Source organism: Chiloscyllium punctatum, chromosome 24, assembly GCF_047496795.1.
Source record: "Chiloscyllium punctatum isolate Juve2018m chromosome 24, sChiPun1.3, whole genome shotgun sequence".
NCBI lineage: Eukaryota > Metazoa > Chordata > Chondrichthyes > Orectolobiformes > Hemiscylliidae > Chiloscyllium > Chiloscyllium punctatum.
This window is the reverse complement of record NC_092762.1, coordinates 58,914,966-58,928,648: the sequence shown is the minus strand read 5'-3', so window position 1 is coordinate 58,928,648 and position 13,683 is coordinate 58,914,966. Positions and strand designations below refer to the sequence as shown.

The following is a 13,683-nucleotide window of genomic DNA, read 5'->3' as shown; positions in this document are numbered from 1 at the left end:
GATTGATGCAAACATGAGAAAATCATAAATTCCATAGATTTGTTCACGATTGATGGAAATGTACCAGAAATCCTACTATTACACTTCCAGATGCAAAAGTATTGATTTCCATTTTGAGAATGTCCAGAGACAACCTGATACTAAATTTACCAATCAGTTTTGACTACTCTTCCAGCCTGTTTACCTCTTGCTTCAGGAACAATCTTTGCCCTCCATTCTCTTTACTTTCTCACCAGGATATATGGTGCAGAAGTGAAGTCAAAAACCGTCTAGTGGCTGAGGCTAAAGCCTGGGTTTAAAGCACCTCAGTGGCAACCGAGCCCCACAAACATTTGACAGAAAGAAAATGCGAGCCGAGCCGCTGATAATGGAGAGTAAAAGAATGCACTAGCCCCAGCTCTGACTCCATCCCTCACTGTTGCCATGGCGCCATCCGTTGGCATAACACAGTACGACGCGCTGTGATTGGCCTGCAGCCAGCCACTCAGAGACGGCGTTGTTGCAGGTGACGCAGGAGACAAGATGGCGACGGCAGTGAGGACGAGTGTCCGAGCGGCGAGAGATCGGCGGCTGAGGGTCCCAGCGAGAGCGGCTCTCCTGCTGGTAAGGACAGGGAGTGCCGGGGGTAACCCACGGGCGCGGAAGCTGTGCTCAGGAATCTGAAAGTTCACATCGTCACCAGGTTTTTGCCGTGGGCCGGTACCCGATAGTTATGTAGATCCTGTACTGAAAGCAACAAAGTTAAAAATCATTAACTTTATACACCCCCCGAGTCCAACACCGGCATCTCCATCGTGAAAAACAACAAATGCTGGAGATTACAGCGGATCAGACAGATTGTAGAAGCTGGGCTGTTAACCTTGAAGAGAAGGTTCCGAGGAGCGCAGTTCAAGATCGTGGAGGGGTTTGGACAGGCTCCATGGGATGAAGTTGTTCCCATTGGCAAAGTGATCCACATAAAATCAGAGGCTCGATTTTTAAAGTGATTGGTCAGAAAGGTAACAGCGAGATGATCTGAAACAATTATACAGTGAGTCGTTGGGGTCTGGAATTGACTTGCTGACAATATGGTAGAGGTAGATTCAGTTTGAGAGATCTGAAATACTGTAGATGCTGAAGGTTTGAAATCAGAACAGGAGAAGTGTTGGGAAAGTCCAGCAGACCAGGCAGCATCTCGGGAGAGAGAAAACAACATTTTTTTAATTGCAAAAGTCTACTTCATTCATAAAAAAATCTTTATCTACAGGTACTAAAGCAGTTCCATAAGGCCTTTGCATATCAAGAAAAAAACATTGACATTCTCTGCAATTGCAGTAAGTATAGGCATTTCTTACTCCTGCCGTAGGGTATTTACATATGTGGAGGCAGTGAGAGGGTCTGATAACTGAACAGACCCATATTAAATTTTGACAGAAAGACCTTGGACAGTGGCCTTTCCCTACTGCGCCAGGGCGGCAGCTGACCCAAGCTTTAGTGCATCCCTCAGTACATAGACCTGGATTTTGGAATGTCCCAGTCTGCAACACTCGGTTGAGGTCACTTGTTTGCACTGGAAGACGAGCAAGTTTCAGACAGACTAAAGAGTGTCTTTCACCAAGTTGCTGGTCATCCAGGTGCAATTTATGTTTCTATTGGTGTGTGCCCTGGGATCACAGAGTTGTGCATCATGAAGATGCTTGGAACGAACTTCTTCTCTCTCCAGACCTCCTTTGCAGGCACATCCCAGACGGAGAAATATGACATTCTGTTTGCCAATGCAGCTGCTTCAAGGGCAGTGGAGTTGGGGCACAGAGACAGGGCATATATGAAGGATCTGACAGGCAGTGCCCTTCTCACCACTAGCCAGGCTATGTCTTGGTACTTGTTGTAAATTTCTGATCACAATGCATTCTAGCAAATGACTTTGATCACTTGTTCAGGGACCCACCCTGAGGATCCACCCTCTCCTTTTCTTGCAGGATCTTGAGGATGTTACATGCTGACCACTCCCTAATGGACTTGTGGTCGGAGGTGTTTCTCTTTACGCATTTTTCCACAAAGGTCAGATAGTACGGAATGGTCCAGCTACTTGGACCATTCCATGTGCTGAGACTAGACCCATCCGTCTCAACACCAAGGTCAGGTATAACCTCAGTACACAGTGACACTTGGAGTTTGCAGAGGGTCTGCACATGGCTGGATGCACCCATACACAAAGATGGCCATCAGGATAAAGGCAAATTTGGTTATGTTCCCTGCCCCGCCCATCCAGATCTTTATACATGGTGTCCCTGCAAACACAGTGCACCTTCAGCCTCCAGATGAAGGTGGCTCGAGAGACTGCAAAGGTGCAAATTTGAGGAATGGGTGAGACCTGTGCCTCATGCAGCAAAACCGAAAGTACCTTACACCTAATGACCAGGTTTTTACCTACAATGGAGAGAGAGCAGTGTTCCTATAAGTCCAGTTCTGCCTCAGCTTGGAGATACACTCCTTCCAAGTTTTTGTATATGCCTCTGAACCGTATTCCCAGCAAAGCTAGTATAACTCCTTTAGAACTGAAGTGAAGTGGAAAACTGATGTAATTTATACTGTAGAAAACGATGAGGTGGAGCAACTGGAACAGAAGGGAAGGGCAGCAGGTGGTTAGAGGGCAAGTGAAATTAAGAGATTATGGACTTCTCAGAACAAATGATAAAAGGAGTAGTAATGGTTGGTGAAAGTGATAGTTGTAAAATGGTGAGAATAGCAGGATAAAGGTTAGCTCTGCGCAAAGAAAACCAATGTTAGGAAGTGGGGAAAAAAAGTTTGAGTGCAGAATTCCTGGTGTTGAGACGTTGAACTCAAATGTTGAGTCCGAAAGGCGGAAGGGGTATCCAAAATGAAAATGAGCTACTCTTCCAGCTTGTGTTAGACGTCACTGGAACACTGCAGCAGACCTGCGACAGAAATGTGAACACATCAAGATGGTCTTGTGAAATGTTATTGAGATGAAGATTTCAAGCATTTTCTGTTTCTTTTAGGATTTCTAGCATCTGCAGTATTTTGCTATTTTAAATAATAAATTATTCTGATGAAAGTTGGTGTCATAATGCCAATGTCAAGGCTTTGCTATTGATTGTCTGTGCCCTCATTCTTAACCTATAACTTTACCATCACTCTAATATACCTAATATGAATGTGTAATGCTTACAAAATGTGTACTCTAAGCCCTGCCTGTCATTTTAACACCAGCACCAACTTTTGAGAATTTATAAATATGATTTGTCAATATATATATCGTACATCAGAAAATATTGCATCTGCAGTTATATTATTGATTTTGATTTGATTCAGATGATTTTGATGAAGCCCATTCACCTGTGATCTCAACTCAGGAATTGTTAGTCCCCACTTCAACCATTAGTCAAATTCCCAGCAATTCCCAAGGATTCAAAACTGCATTTGGAGTCCTATTTGAATCCAGGGACTCCCTTATTTTTCTTCTGTATTTTGGTATCCATGACTTCTTTGTAACAGTCATAAACTACAAGACCACACATTCACCAGTGGCTGAGCTATAACAGTTTCCAATTCTGACAACTCCCAACAGTGACTTCATATGAAAACATAAGAAATGGAATTAATACATAACAGCTCATAAAATCTGTTCTGCCATTCATTAAAGTCATGGCTGAACTTTCACATAAGCTCTATTTCATAAGGGTTTTCATAGTGACAAAACAAAACCCCATCAATCTCTTTCTTGAATATTCTCATTAATTGAGCATCCACAAGTCTGTGAGATAGATGCTTAGAAATATTCACACCTGAGTCGAGAAATTTCTCCATGTCTTAGTTCTGAATTGCCAGACTATTGCCTTCAAATATGACACCTAATTCAGCGTGGGAGAATAGAGGTTGAACTTCTTTCATAATATCTTGTGATTGTAAAACTTCTGACTCACCATATTTGGAGAGGCAGGGACTGATTTGGGATGGTCATTGTACATGGGAAATTGTCTCTCTCAAACTTGATTGAGTTTTTTTGAGGATGTGACCAAGAGGATCAATGAGGGCAGAATGGTAGACATTGTCTGCATGGACTTTAGCAAGACTTTCAGCAAGGTTCCACATGGTAGACTGGTTAGTGAAGTTAAATCACATGGAGACGGAGCCAATTGGATACAAAATTGGCTTGACAGTAGGAAACACAGGATGGTGATAGAGGGTTCATTTTCAGACTGGGGGCCTATGACCAGCAGTGTTCCGCAAAGATCAATGCTGGGTTCACAGTTGTTGTCATTTATATAAATCATTTGGATGAGAATATAGGAAGCATGGTTGCAGATGACACTGAAATTGGTGGTATAATGGACAGTGAAGAAGGTTATCTAAGGATACAATGGGATCTTGATCAGCTGGGCCAATGAGTGGCAGATGAAGTTTAATGTAGACAAATGCAAGGTGTTGCATTTTGGTAACACAAATTAAAACAGGACTTTACACAGTTCATGGTAGGGCCCTGGAGAGTGGTGTTGAACAGAGAGACCTAGGGTTTTAGGTATGTAGTTCTTTTGAGTTATTATCGCATATAGCCAGGATGATGAAAAAAGTGTTTGGCATACATGCCTTCATTGGTCAGAGCATTGAGTATAGGAGTTTGGGTGTCATGTAGGGCTTTACAGGACACTGATGATGCCACTTTTGGAGCACTGCATACAGTTCCTGTTGCCCTGCTATAGGATGTTATTAAATTGGAAAGGGTGCAGAAAAGATTTACAATAATGTTACTGGTACTGGAGGTTTTGAGTTATAAGGACAGCCTGGATGGGCTGAGACTTTTCTCCCTAGAGCATAGGAGAGTGACTGTTGACTTTATAGAGGTTTATAAAATCATGAAGCATAGATAAGGTGATAGTAAAGGTCTTTTCTATGGGGTAGGGGCATTCAAAACTAGAGGGTATAGCTTTAGACTGAGAGGGGAAAAGTTTAAAAGGACCTGGGGGACAACCTTTTAACATAAAGTATGGTTTATAGGTCGACTGAACTGCTGGAGAAAGTGTTAGGTGCACAGACAGTTACAACATTTAAACGATATTGGACAGGTACACAAATAGGAAAGGTTCAGAGGGATATGGGCCAAACTCAGGCAAGTGGGACTTGTTTAGTTTGGAAAGTCTGCTTAGCATGGACAAGTTGGACCAAAGGGTCTGCTACTGTGCTGTATTGACTCTAAACAATATTACAAGATATTTACTAGTCATAGCATCTCGTACTTGCATCTAGCACAGACCCTCAACATGATTGTAAATAGAAAATAAACTCTTTAACCAGAGAGTAACATAATTGATCCATGCTGACCACTTCTGATATGTAGCCATAAATGTACAGTTAGCTTCCTGTGTCCATTGATTGATAGATCAGCTTTCCATTGGGGATCTACATCCACAATTCAAAGTCACAACTTTGCTCATATCACCATGAACAATGACTGGGAGATTAGCGAGCAGTGTAATACTTCTTATCCGGCTCCGTTTAGGTACTGTTAAATAATATATAATGCTATTGGCAAAGATAGCTCATCCAGTTCATACAAAGGATCATTTTAGCAAAATGGTCATTGTTGCTGTGTTTGTAGTTGTTACAAAGCTACAATAGTCAATTTTCTGGAGTTACCACCAAACTGAAAATAAATGACCAATTAATTTGAGATTCATGTTAGTTGAGAGAGAAATAACACTGTGGAATCATTAACATTCCTCTAGAACAGAAAAGGAAAATTGATTTAAGTTGTCTTCTGAACTCTAGCATTCACTTCAGTGGTATCGCTACAGTCAAATAGTGTCTTCAAACCTCTTTTTTTTCCTATCTGTAACAACTTAGATTTTTAATTTTGTATTTATGCTTTTCATTTTCAGACTTCATCTGCTGTCAACAGAATTAAGACTCTACTGCAACAGAGACCAGAATGTGTACGTGAAATTGTACTTGTTTATTAATTAAGAGTTTAAGTAGATGAGAACTTTTTTTTCTCTGAAGGTTGTGCAGCGCAGCTTTGGAACATTGCCTCAGAAGCGGAGGACATGGGATCATTGAATAATAGACAGAGGTGAATAGATTTTGGTTAGGCAATAGAATTAAGGCAGTGTTCATTGACGTCTGTGGGCAATTGTGCATTCACACTCATTTGGGAACAATCATGTTTCTAAGCACTGACATCATCACATACACTTGCTGTGATGTCACATGCCAATGTATCACTGCACATGTTGGGCTTCAGTGGTGGAGAGAGGTCACAGAAGCAGGGACAAAGGAAGCCCAGGAGCCAGGAGCTTTTGCCGTCTCTGACTATCTTCCACTCCCTACTCCCCTCTGCCTCCACTCTTGATCTCTCACCACACTCCCAAGTCAAAATCTCTCTCTTCCCCTCTGTTCCAATCTCATCCTCTCCTCCCCCACCCTCAAAGTGCAGGATTGTACTCCCCCACCCTGCAATTCTGAGCTCTTTGCCCAATTTCTTGTTCTTCCTTCACAATACGTTTCTACTTTGTGCAATAAGCTTTTCTCCTGCACCTTGTCAACTGCCTCACAAAATCCAAGTATACTTCATGAACAGATGCCCCTTATCCACAACACAGAACTCCAGTAAGTTCATTAAATATGATTTCCCTTTTACATAACCACACTGACTCCTTCCTTGACTTTTTCTAAGTGCCAGTTATACCTCTCTAATGATTGATTATAACACTTTTGACAGAAGAACCAAGAGGCACAATTTAAAACTAAGAGGAATACAATTTAGGACTGAGAGCGGAGAGTCTTTGGAATTCTCTAACCCTGAGGTCCATGGAAGCCCAGTCTTTGAGAATAATGTGGACGTTGATAGTTTTTTTTCATTATGCATGGCATGAATGGTTATGGGAATTGTATGGTTGAAAGGCATTGAAGTTTCGATCAGCCACGATCATATTCAATGGTGAAGTGGTGAATGGCCTCATTCTCTTCTTATGTTCCATGACACATGTTAAGCTAATTGGCTTACAAATGTAGTTGCCTGCCTTTTGAATAGAGGTTACATTTGCTACTTTGCAGTCGTAGAGTCTTAGTCATAGAGATGTAGAGCTGGAAAACAGATCCTTCGGTCCAACTCGTCCATGCTGACCAGATATCCTCTCCTAATTTAATCCCATATCCCTCTAAACCCTTTCTATTCATATATCCATCTAGATGCCTTTTAAATATTGTAATTGTACCAGCCTCCACCACAGCTCATGGCAGCTCATTCCATTCATGCACACCTTCTGCATTAAAACGTTGCCCCTTAGGTCCCCTTTTAAATTTTTTCCCCCCTCACCCTAAACCTATGCCATCTAGTTCTGGACTCCCCCACCCCAGGGAAAAGACCTTGTTTATTTACCCTATCCATGCCTCTCATGAATTTATAACCTCGATAAGGTCATCCCGCAGCCTCCGATGCTCCAGGAAAAACAGCCCCAGCCTATTCAGCCTTTCCCTGTAGCTCAGATCCTCCAACCCTGGCAACATCCTTGTTAATCTTTTCTGAACCCTTTCAAGTTTCACCCTATCTTTCTGATAGGAAGGAGACCAGAGTTGCACACAATATTCCAAAGGTGGCTTAGCCAATGTCCTGTACAGCCACAACATGACCTCCCAGCTCCTATACTCAATGCTCTGTCCAATAAAGGAAAGCAAACCAAATGCCCTCTTCACTATCCTATCTACTGCAATTGTGGAGCCTTTCCAGAAACTTGTGAATTCTGGAAAATTAACACCAACACATCCTCTGCCCCATTAGCCACTTTTTCAAAGACCCTAGAATGCAGTTACTCAGTACACAGAGGCTTATCAGCCTGCAGCTCCATAAGTCGCTGGCTTAAAATCTGAAACTCCATCCCAAAGAGCATTCTGGATGTACCTACACCAAATGGGCTGCAGCATTTCAAGCAGGCAGCTCATCACTGTCTTCTCAATGGCAACCAGGGATGGGCTATGAATGCTGGGTCACAACCCTTGAATAATAAAAAAAAGCATGGTCCTACTTCCCTGGCGATTGTAATTTGACGAAGTTTCTCTCCTCATTTCACCCACTAATTTACAGCTATCACTGGAACATTGTGTGTCTTCCATAGTGAAGCATTGAGCAAAATGAATTCTGCCACTTTGTTTTTTACTTACCATCAACTCCACATTCTCATTTTCTAGAGGACTAGCACTCTCTTAATTATTCACATGATTTAGATATACTTATTTTTCTTACATTTGTAGTGAAAAGATAGAACATTGAAACATAATCACATAATCTAAGGACCTTTATTTATGATTTTATATGTACAGTTAAGGGCGTATCCTAGTTTCATTTCAGGACTTATTTTGTAAGTGTATTTACTAAAACTGTACTAATCCTGCTTTAATGCAACTTGTTGTTTATAGAGTTTTCCCATTTATTCTTCAGGTTGGTTTGAAAGTTGGAGTCCGCACTCGTGGCTGCAGTGGTCTCTCATACATGATAGAGTATGCAACAGAGAAAGGGAAGTTTGATGAAGAAGTTAATCAGGATGGTATGCAATGTTAGCAATCTCTTAATTCATGGTGAAATCTGTTTGTCAAGTCTACCACATTTGTTTTTGGAACATCAATCCAAACTAAGCATTCTTGGTTTGCTGGGAATTTATTTTCTTTTCGTTTATGTATGTTAGCTTTCGAGCCTCACATTTTCATAATTTTCAAGTCAACGATTTGCAGCAAGTGGTCTGTTGCTTGTGCTTGCTTTATCATAATGAATTTTCTTCAGAGAGTGAAAGAGAACTGAGTGATGGTGTTTGTTTGACGTGTGGGAAACCTTGTCTTTACAAGGAATATGGAACTTTGATTTCTAAAGGAAGATAAACAAAAAAAAATTGAATTAGCATAGTGCCATTCAGGTTGTCTCAATTTAAAGCATTTTAAGCGTATTCACTGTTGTAGTCAGAGCAACCAATTGGTCCACAGCAACCCCCCACGAGCAGCACATGATAATGACCAAATAATCTTGTATTTTGTGATATTTATTGAGGCAAAGTATTGGTCAGAATACTGGCAATAATTTCCTAGCTTTGCACAGTCATGCCAAGGAATATTTTATATCTGCCTTGGGTTCAGTTTGATGTCTCATTCAAATGATGAGACCACTTTCAGTATAACAGTCTTTTAATAGGGCATTGGCATGCTAGGATGGAGTTTTGTTCACGTTTCTAGAGCAAGACAGATGCACAACCATTTGATTCGATAGTAATTTGTATTTAAAGTAATAAAAGACACTTTGTAGAAGAGTTTTATAAAACAGCATTTAACATTGATCTGTCTAAGGTGATATTAGAGTGAAAGGCTAAAAGTTTGGTCAAAGAGAACTTTTAAGAAAAGTCTTAAAGAAGTAAAAGTAGAAATGCAGAAAGATTTTGAGAGGAATTCCAGGGCTTAAAGCCTACTGAACTGAAAACAGAACCCCAGAGGTAGAGCCGTTAAAACTAGGGATTCTCAAGAGGCCAATATTAGAGAAGTACCAAAGCTTATGGATTGGTGAAAACCAAGGCCATGAAAGGACTACAGAATAAGTATGAGCACTTAAAATCAATGTTACCTTGACTAGGGCCACTTTCGATCAATGAGTACAGTGATAGATGAACTATGGCTCACACTTCTTGATTCACACATATACTGTATTTACTGCGGTCAGATTAGATTAGTTTCGATTATATTGTCACATGTGCCCGAGCACAGGCGTACAGAGCTCTCCAGCGCGATCTTAAAATATAATAGTCGAATTAACAACAAGAGCCGAAATCAAAGGCAAAGACAATATCCAGATCTCCATCCCTGCCATGAATCTTCAGCTGGTCTCACCAATATTGCCTATGCTGAGGAGATTAATGTATGTGTAAATGAAACAAGGATGCTTCAGAAAAAACTTACACAATGAGTAGTTTGACAAGAATATGCTGCCTGTAAATTTGATGGATGCAGGTTCACTTGAGGTATTCAAAAGGACAGACTGTCTGCTGTAAGCTTTTGATCATTCAATTAATGAATATTTTTACAAACTGCCTTATTCTACACTATTATCTAGTCCATTCATTGCATTATTTCATTTTCAGGTGTGCGTGTGTTCATTGACCAGAAAGCACAGTTAACCCTACTAGGCACAGAAATGGATTACATTGAAACAAAACTCTCTAATGAATTTATTTTCAATAACCCAAATATTAAAGGAACATGTGGATGTGGTGAAAGCTTTACTATGTAATTATTCAGAAAATAAATGTGTGTATAAAATTAAGCTGGTGTGATTGCATTGTTGAGCTTTGTAATTTTCTCAGATTTATTTAAATATAATGTCTGTGGATTCTTACAGTAAAACAGTACAAGTCTGAGATTACCAAAGGGAACTTTAAACCTGTAATAGTGACATCCGTCACTCAGTTGCAGATTTTCACCTATGTTTGCATCAATAATTAGCCCTTTAGAAAACAAGAATATAACTGTTCTCCTTATTTTGAATACAGGAAGCGTGTGATTAGAATCTTGTACTCATGTCAATGTTCAATTTAAATACTTGGAATAGAAAAGTTAAAAGTCCAAATTTTTTTGCTGTTCCTTTTTGTATAAAGAATGATCATTGCTAATGCCTTGCTTGATAGTGTGCAGTCTTTGGTGGTGGTGTGTATAAAACTGAGTAGTGCTTAATATTTTTACACAAGGTGGAAAGGGATTATTTGGTCAAGAGTAACTCTAAAATATACATCCTAGTTGTAAGTAATAGTTTGCCTGAACTCTCAGGCAGTTGTGTACTCTGGGAGTTTTATTTCTGTTCATTTACAGAAGTGCCTAAATCAGCAAATGAATTGAGATTTGACACCACTCTGGCAATTTTGTGACTTGTGGATGCAAGTGTTATTATTGTTGTATTGCTTAACATGTACAGATAATTAAACAACTGTGCATTAGTTAACAGACAGGAATTTGTGTTGATGCAATAATTGGAGTGCTGAAAAATATAGGGGACCCCAACTTATGAGTTCCTGTATACAAACAATGCCATACAGGGATGTAAGTTTAAAGATCTAATATTTGAACATTGCCTATACTTACAAATGGCTATTTTATATTGTCCTGCATTGTGCTGCAACTTGGAATGGACTCAAGAACGAAACTCCTTTGCAATATGGGGAATGCCTGTAATTTCATGATCTTGGATGTGCGACAAGTTCATTAAATTGCTGTATATGTTAGCAGTTTAAGCCAAATGTTGAAAATATATTTTTATGGTATATAAATAATTTGTATGAAAACAAAATAAAGTTAAAGAATTAGATAATTTTGCTGAATTTATTTTAAATTTACACTTTAAAAATGGGATTGGAAATCTTTTGGGTGTACAACAAAAGATAAAAAATCAGCTATCTTTATACTGTTAAGTGGCTTGAGACAATGAATAACATTTGTGACAAGGATTTTGAATTAAATCAATCTTTTATTCTGCCTTCTATTCCATCCTGATAACATGAAATATGTAACAGGTTGAAGTTTGTTTGTTAACAATTTCTACATACTATACAGAAATCTTTAAGACAAAGCCAACCAATGTACTTAAAGTTTTTCCATGAAAAAGTCTACCTTCTAGAATTTATTAATATATTGATCTATTGGATTTGCAAGAAGGTGAAAACCAGACAACAATGACTAGTCTTTTAAAGTTTTTCTGCATTACAACTAAAAATGGAAGTGGTTTAGCAGAAAAAGACAGTGATTTGTAATCAAAACTGCAAAACTGTCATTTAGTAACTCATTGGAAATTGAATTTTATAAAAAGGATTGGCAGATTATAACAATTCTGAAAGTAAAACTGCAGAACCATATTTTGTAGGGCAGATGTAGACTTTTTTTGGGCATCAGTCAGCATTGATATCTTCCAAAGACAAAACTCCTGCAGGTGTTTTTAGAAAATATTGCAAATAATAAGCACGCCAAACAAGCTAGCCTCTTGAAAAAAAAGACAACTTGACCACTGAAAGAAAAAAAACTTGACCACTGAAAGAAAAGACAACTTGACCACTGAAAGAAAAAAAACTTGACCACTGAAAGAAAAGACAACTTGACCACTGAAAGAAAAAAAACTTGACCACTGAAAGAAAAGACAACTTGACCACTGAAAGAAAAGACAACTTGACCACTGAAAGAAAAGACAACTTGACCACCAAAAGAAATTAGTCCAGTCATCTTGTCACAGATTGTGGAATGTTTGTTCCATCCCAAGTTAAATTACTGATCTTAAACTGCTGTCTGCTGTCTCAGCTGCCAACTATCAAGTCCATACTAATTAGGAAACTGAAGCTGGGACTTCTCAGGACTGTTTAACTCGAATCAAGTTACATTTACACACCAGCTGATGAGGAGCATTGAGTCACAGCAGCTAAAGTAGGTGGCAAGTGTGTGACACTGCAATTGGAAATATTTTACTTAGCAAACAGAACAATGCTGAGAAAATAATTAAATTCTGTAGAAATGTTAAAATTACCCAAGGTCTGAGTGCTGAATATCACTGACAAACTTTGTTTACTAAACAGCGCATGCTTAATGAAACAGAAGTTAACTTATTTAAAAATCGTAATTCCTGGTGACTAAATTCACACCATGTGGAAATCTCCAGATAAATAATACCATACAACACTTCACCTATTTCAGTCCAAATCAAAGTCTGTATTTTTCTTCCTTTATTAATAATATACAGGCCAAAATCCATACTGACTCTTAATTTGTCTATTAATTCTTGAAGTAAAATTAATACAAATCACATGCAGAAGATGCTATTACTTTCTGCAATACCTAATGTTACCTACAGATTCACAACTAAACATTCTTTATGATGTATTAAAATATTTTCCATCAACCCACCATATTAGAGATAAAATACTCTTCATGTATGTGTGGTTCCTTAGCTATACATCCCAGTAGGGTTAGGGTTTATAGACTCATGGGAATTCTCAGTGAGCAGTGTGATCACACCAATACTAACTCATTGCAGACTCTTAGATAAAGAATTGGCAAATGAGATAAAAATTTGAAGTTGGTGCATCTCTGGAATTATTCAGCTCCTCCATCTGTGCCCCCCCCCCCCCCCCCCCCCAAATATTGGGTGGCTTCCACAAGCCAGGCAGAATAAAAAACAAACTAGAATTGTTCATAAATTAAACAAGTAGCCATAGTATTCAATGTCACATAAACCAGTCTGCAGAAGACATTTACTTTCCCCATCAATATTGAATATACCAGAAAGCGAAATATAGAAAAATAAAAGTGGTGCATCATATTTTTTTATCAATCTTCAAAACTGAACATTACATTCAAAAACGTATTTGTGGCTTTAAGCAGATAAAGCAATCAATAACTTTATATCCATAAAATAGGAACCATTGGTTTTAGTTCCTAATGTGTGACTAAGCAGCATGGAGGATTTTACACAAAGATACTTTGGCAGCTGATTAGTCACTTAACATTTACACGTCCAACTGAAATATGATGGGGATAATTTCATGATCATCTCTTCTGTTCTAGGTAGGCAGATAACAGAGGCACAGGCGGCAGAAAATCTGTCCCTTTGTTGCTTACTTCTGTCTGCCGTTTTCCATTGCAGTCAGAACCTATAAAAGATCGCACAAATAAAGTGGT

The 13,683-nt window shown here is 39.1% G+C and overlaps 2 protein-coding genes across 3 annotated transcripts in view; one reads left to right on the top strand and one right to left on the bottom strand.

The window, feature by feature from the left end:
* Nucleotides 1-494: 494 nt before the first annotated feature.
* Nucleotides 495-10,294, top strand: LOC140494587 (iron-sulfur cluster assembly 1 homolog, mitochondrial-like). Its single transcript, XM_072593928.1, has 4 exons — nucleotides 495-603; nucleotides 5,880-5,933; nucleotides 8,435-8,540; nucleotides 10,113-10,294. The coding sequence occupies exons 1-4, from the start codon at nucleotides 523-525 to the stop codon at nucleotides 10,259-10,261; spliced, it is 390 nt and encodes a 129-aa protein (XP_072450029.1). The 5' UTR covers nucleotides 495-522; the 3' UTR covers nucleotides 10,262-10,294.
* r3hdm4 (R3H domain containing 4) overlaps nucleotides 8,274-13,683 on the bottom strand; it is a 28,015-nt gene continuing 22,605 nt past the window's right edge. For both annotated transcript variants that reach the window (XM_072593926.1, XM_072593927.1), the window contains one exon: nucleotides 8,274-13,655. In XM_072593926.1, the coding sequence (XP_072450027.1) occupies nucleotides 13,552-13,655 (104 nt within the window). In that variant the 3' untranslated portion in view covers nucleotides 8,274-13,551. The remainder of the gene's footprint in view (nucleotides 13,656-13,683) is intronic.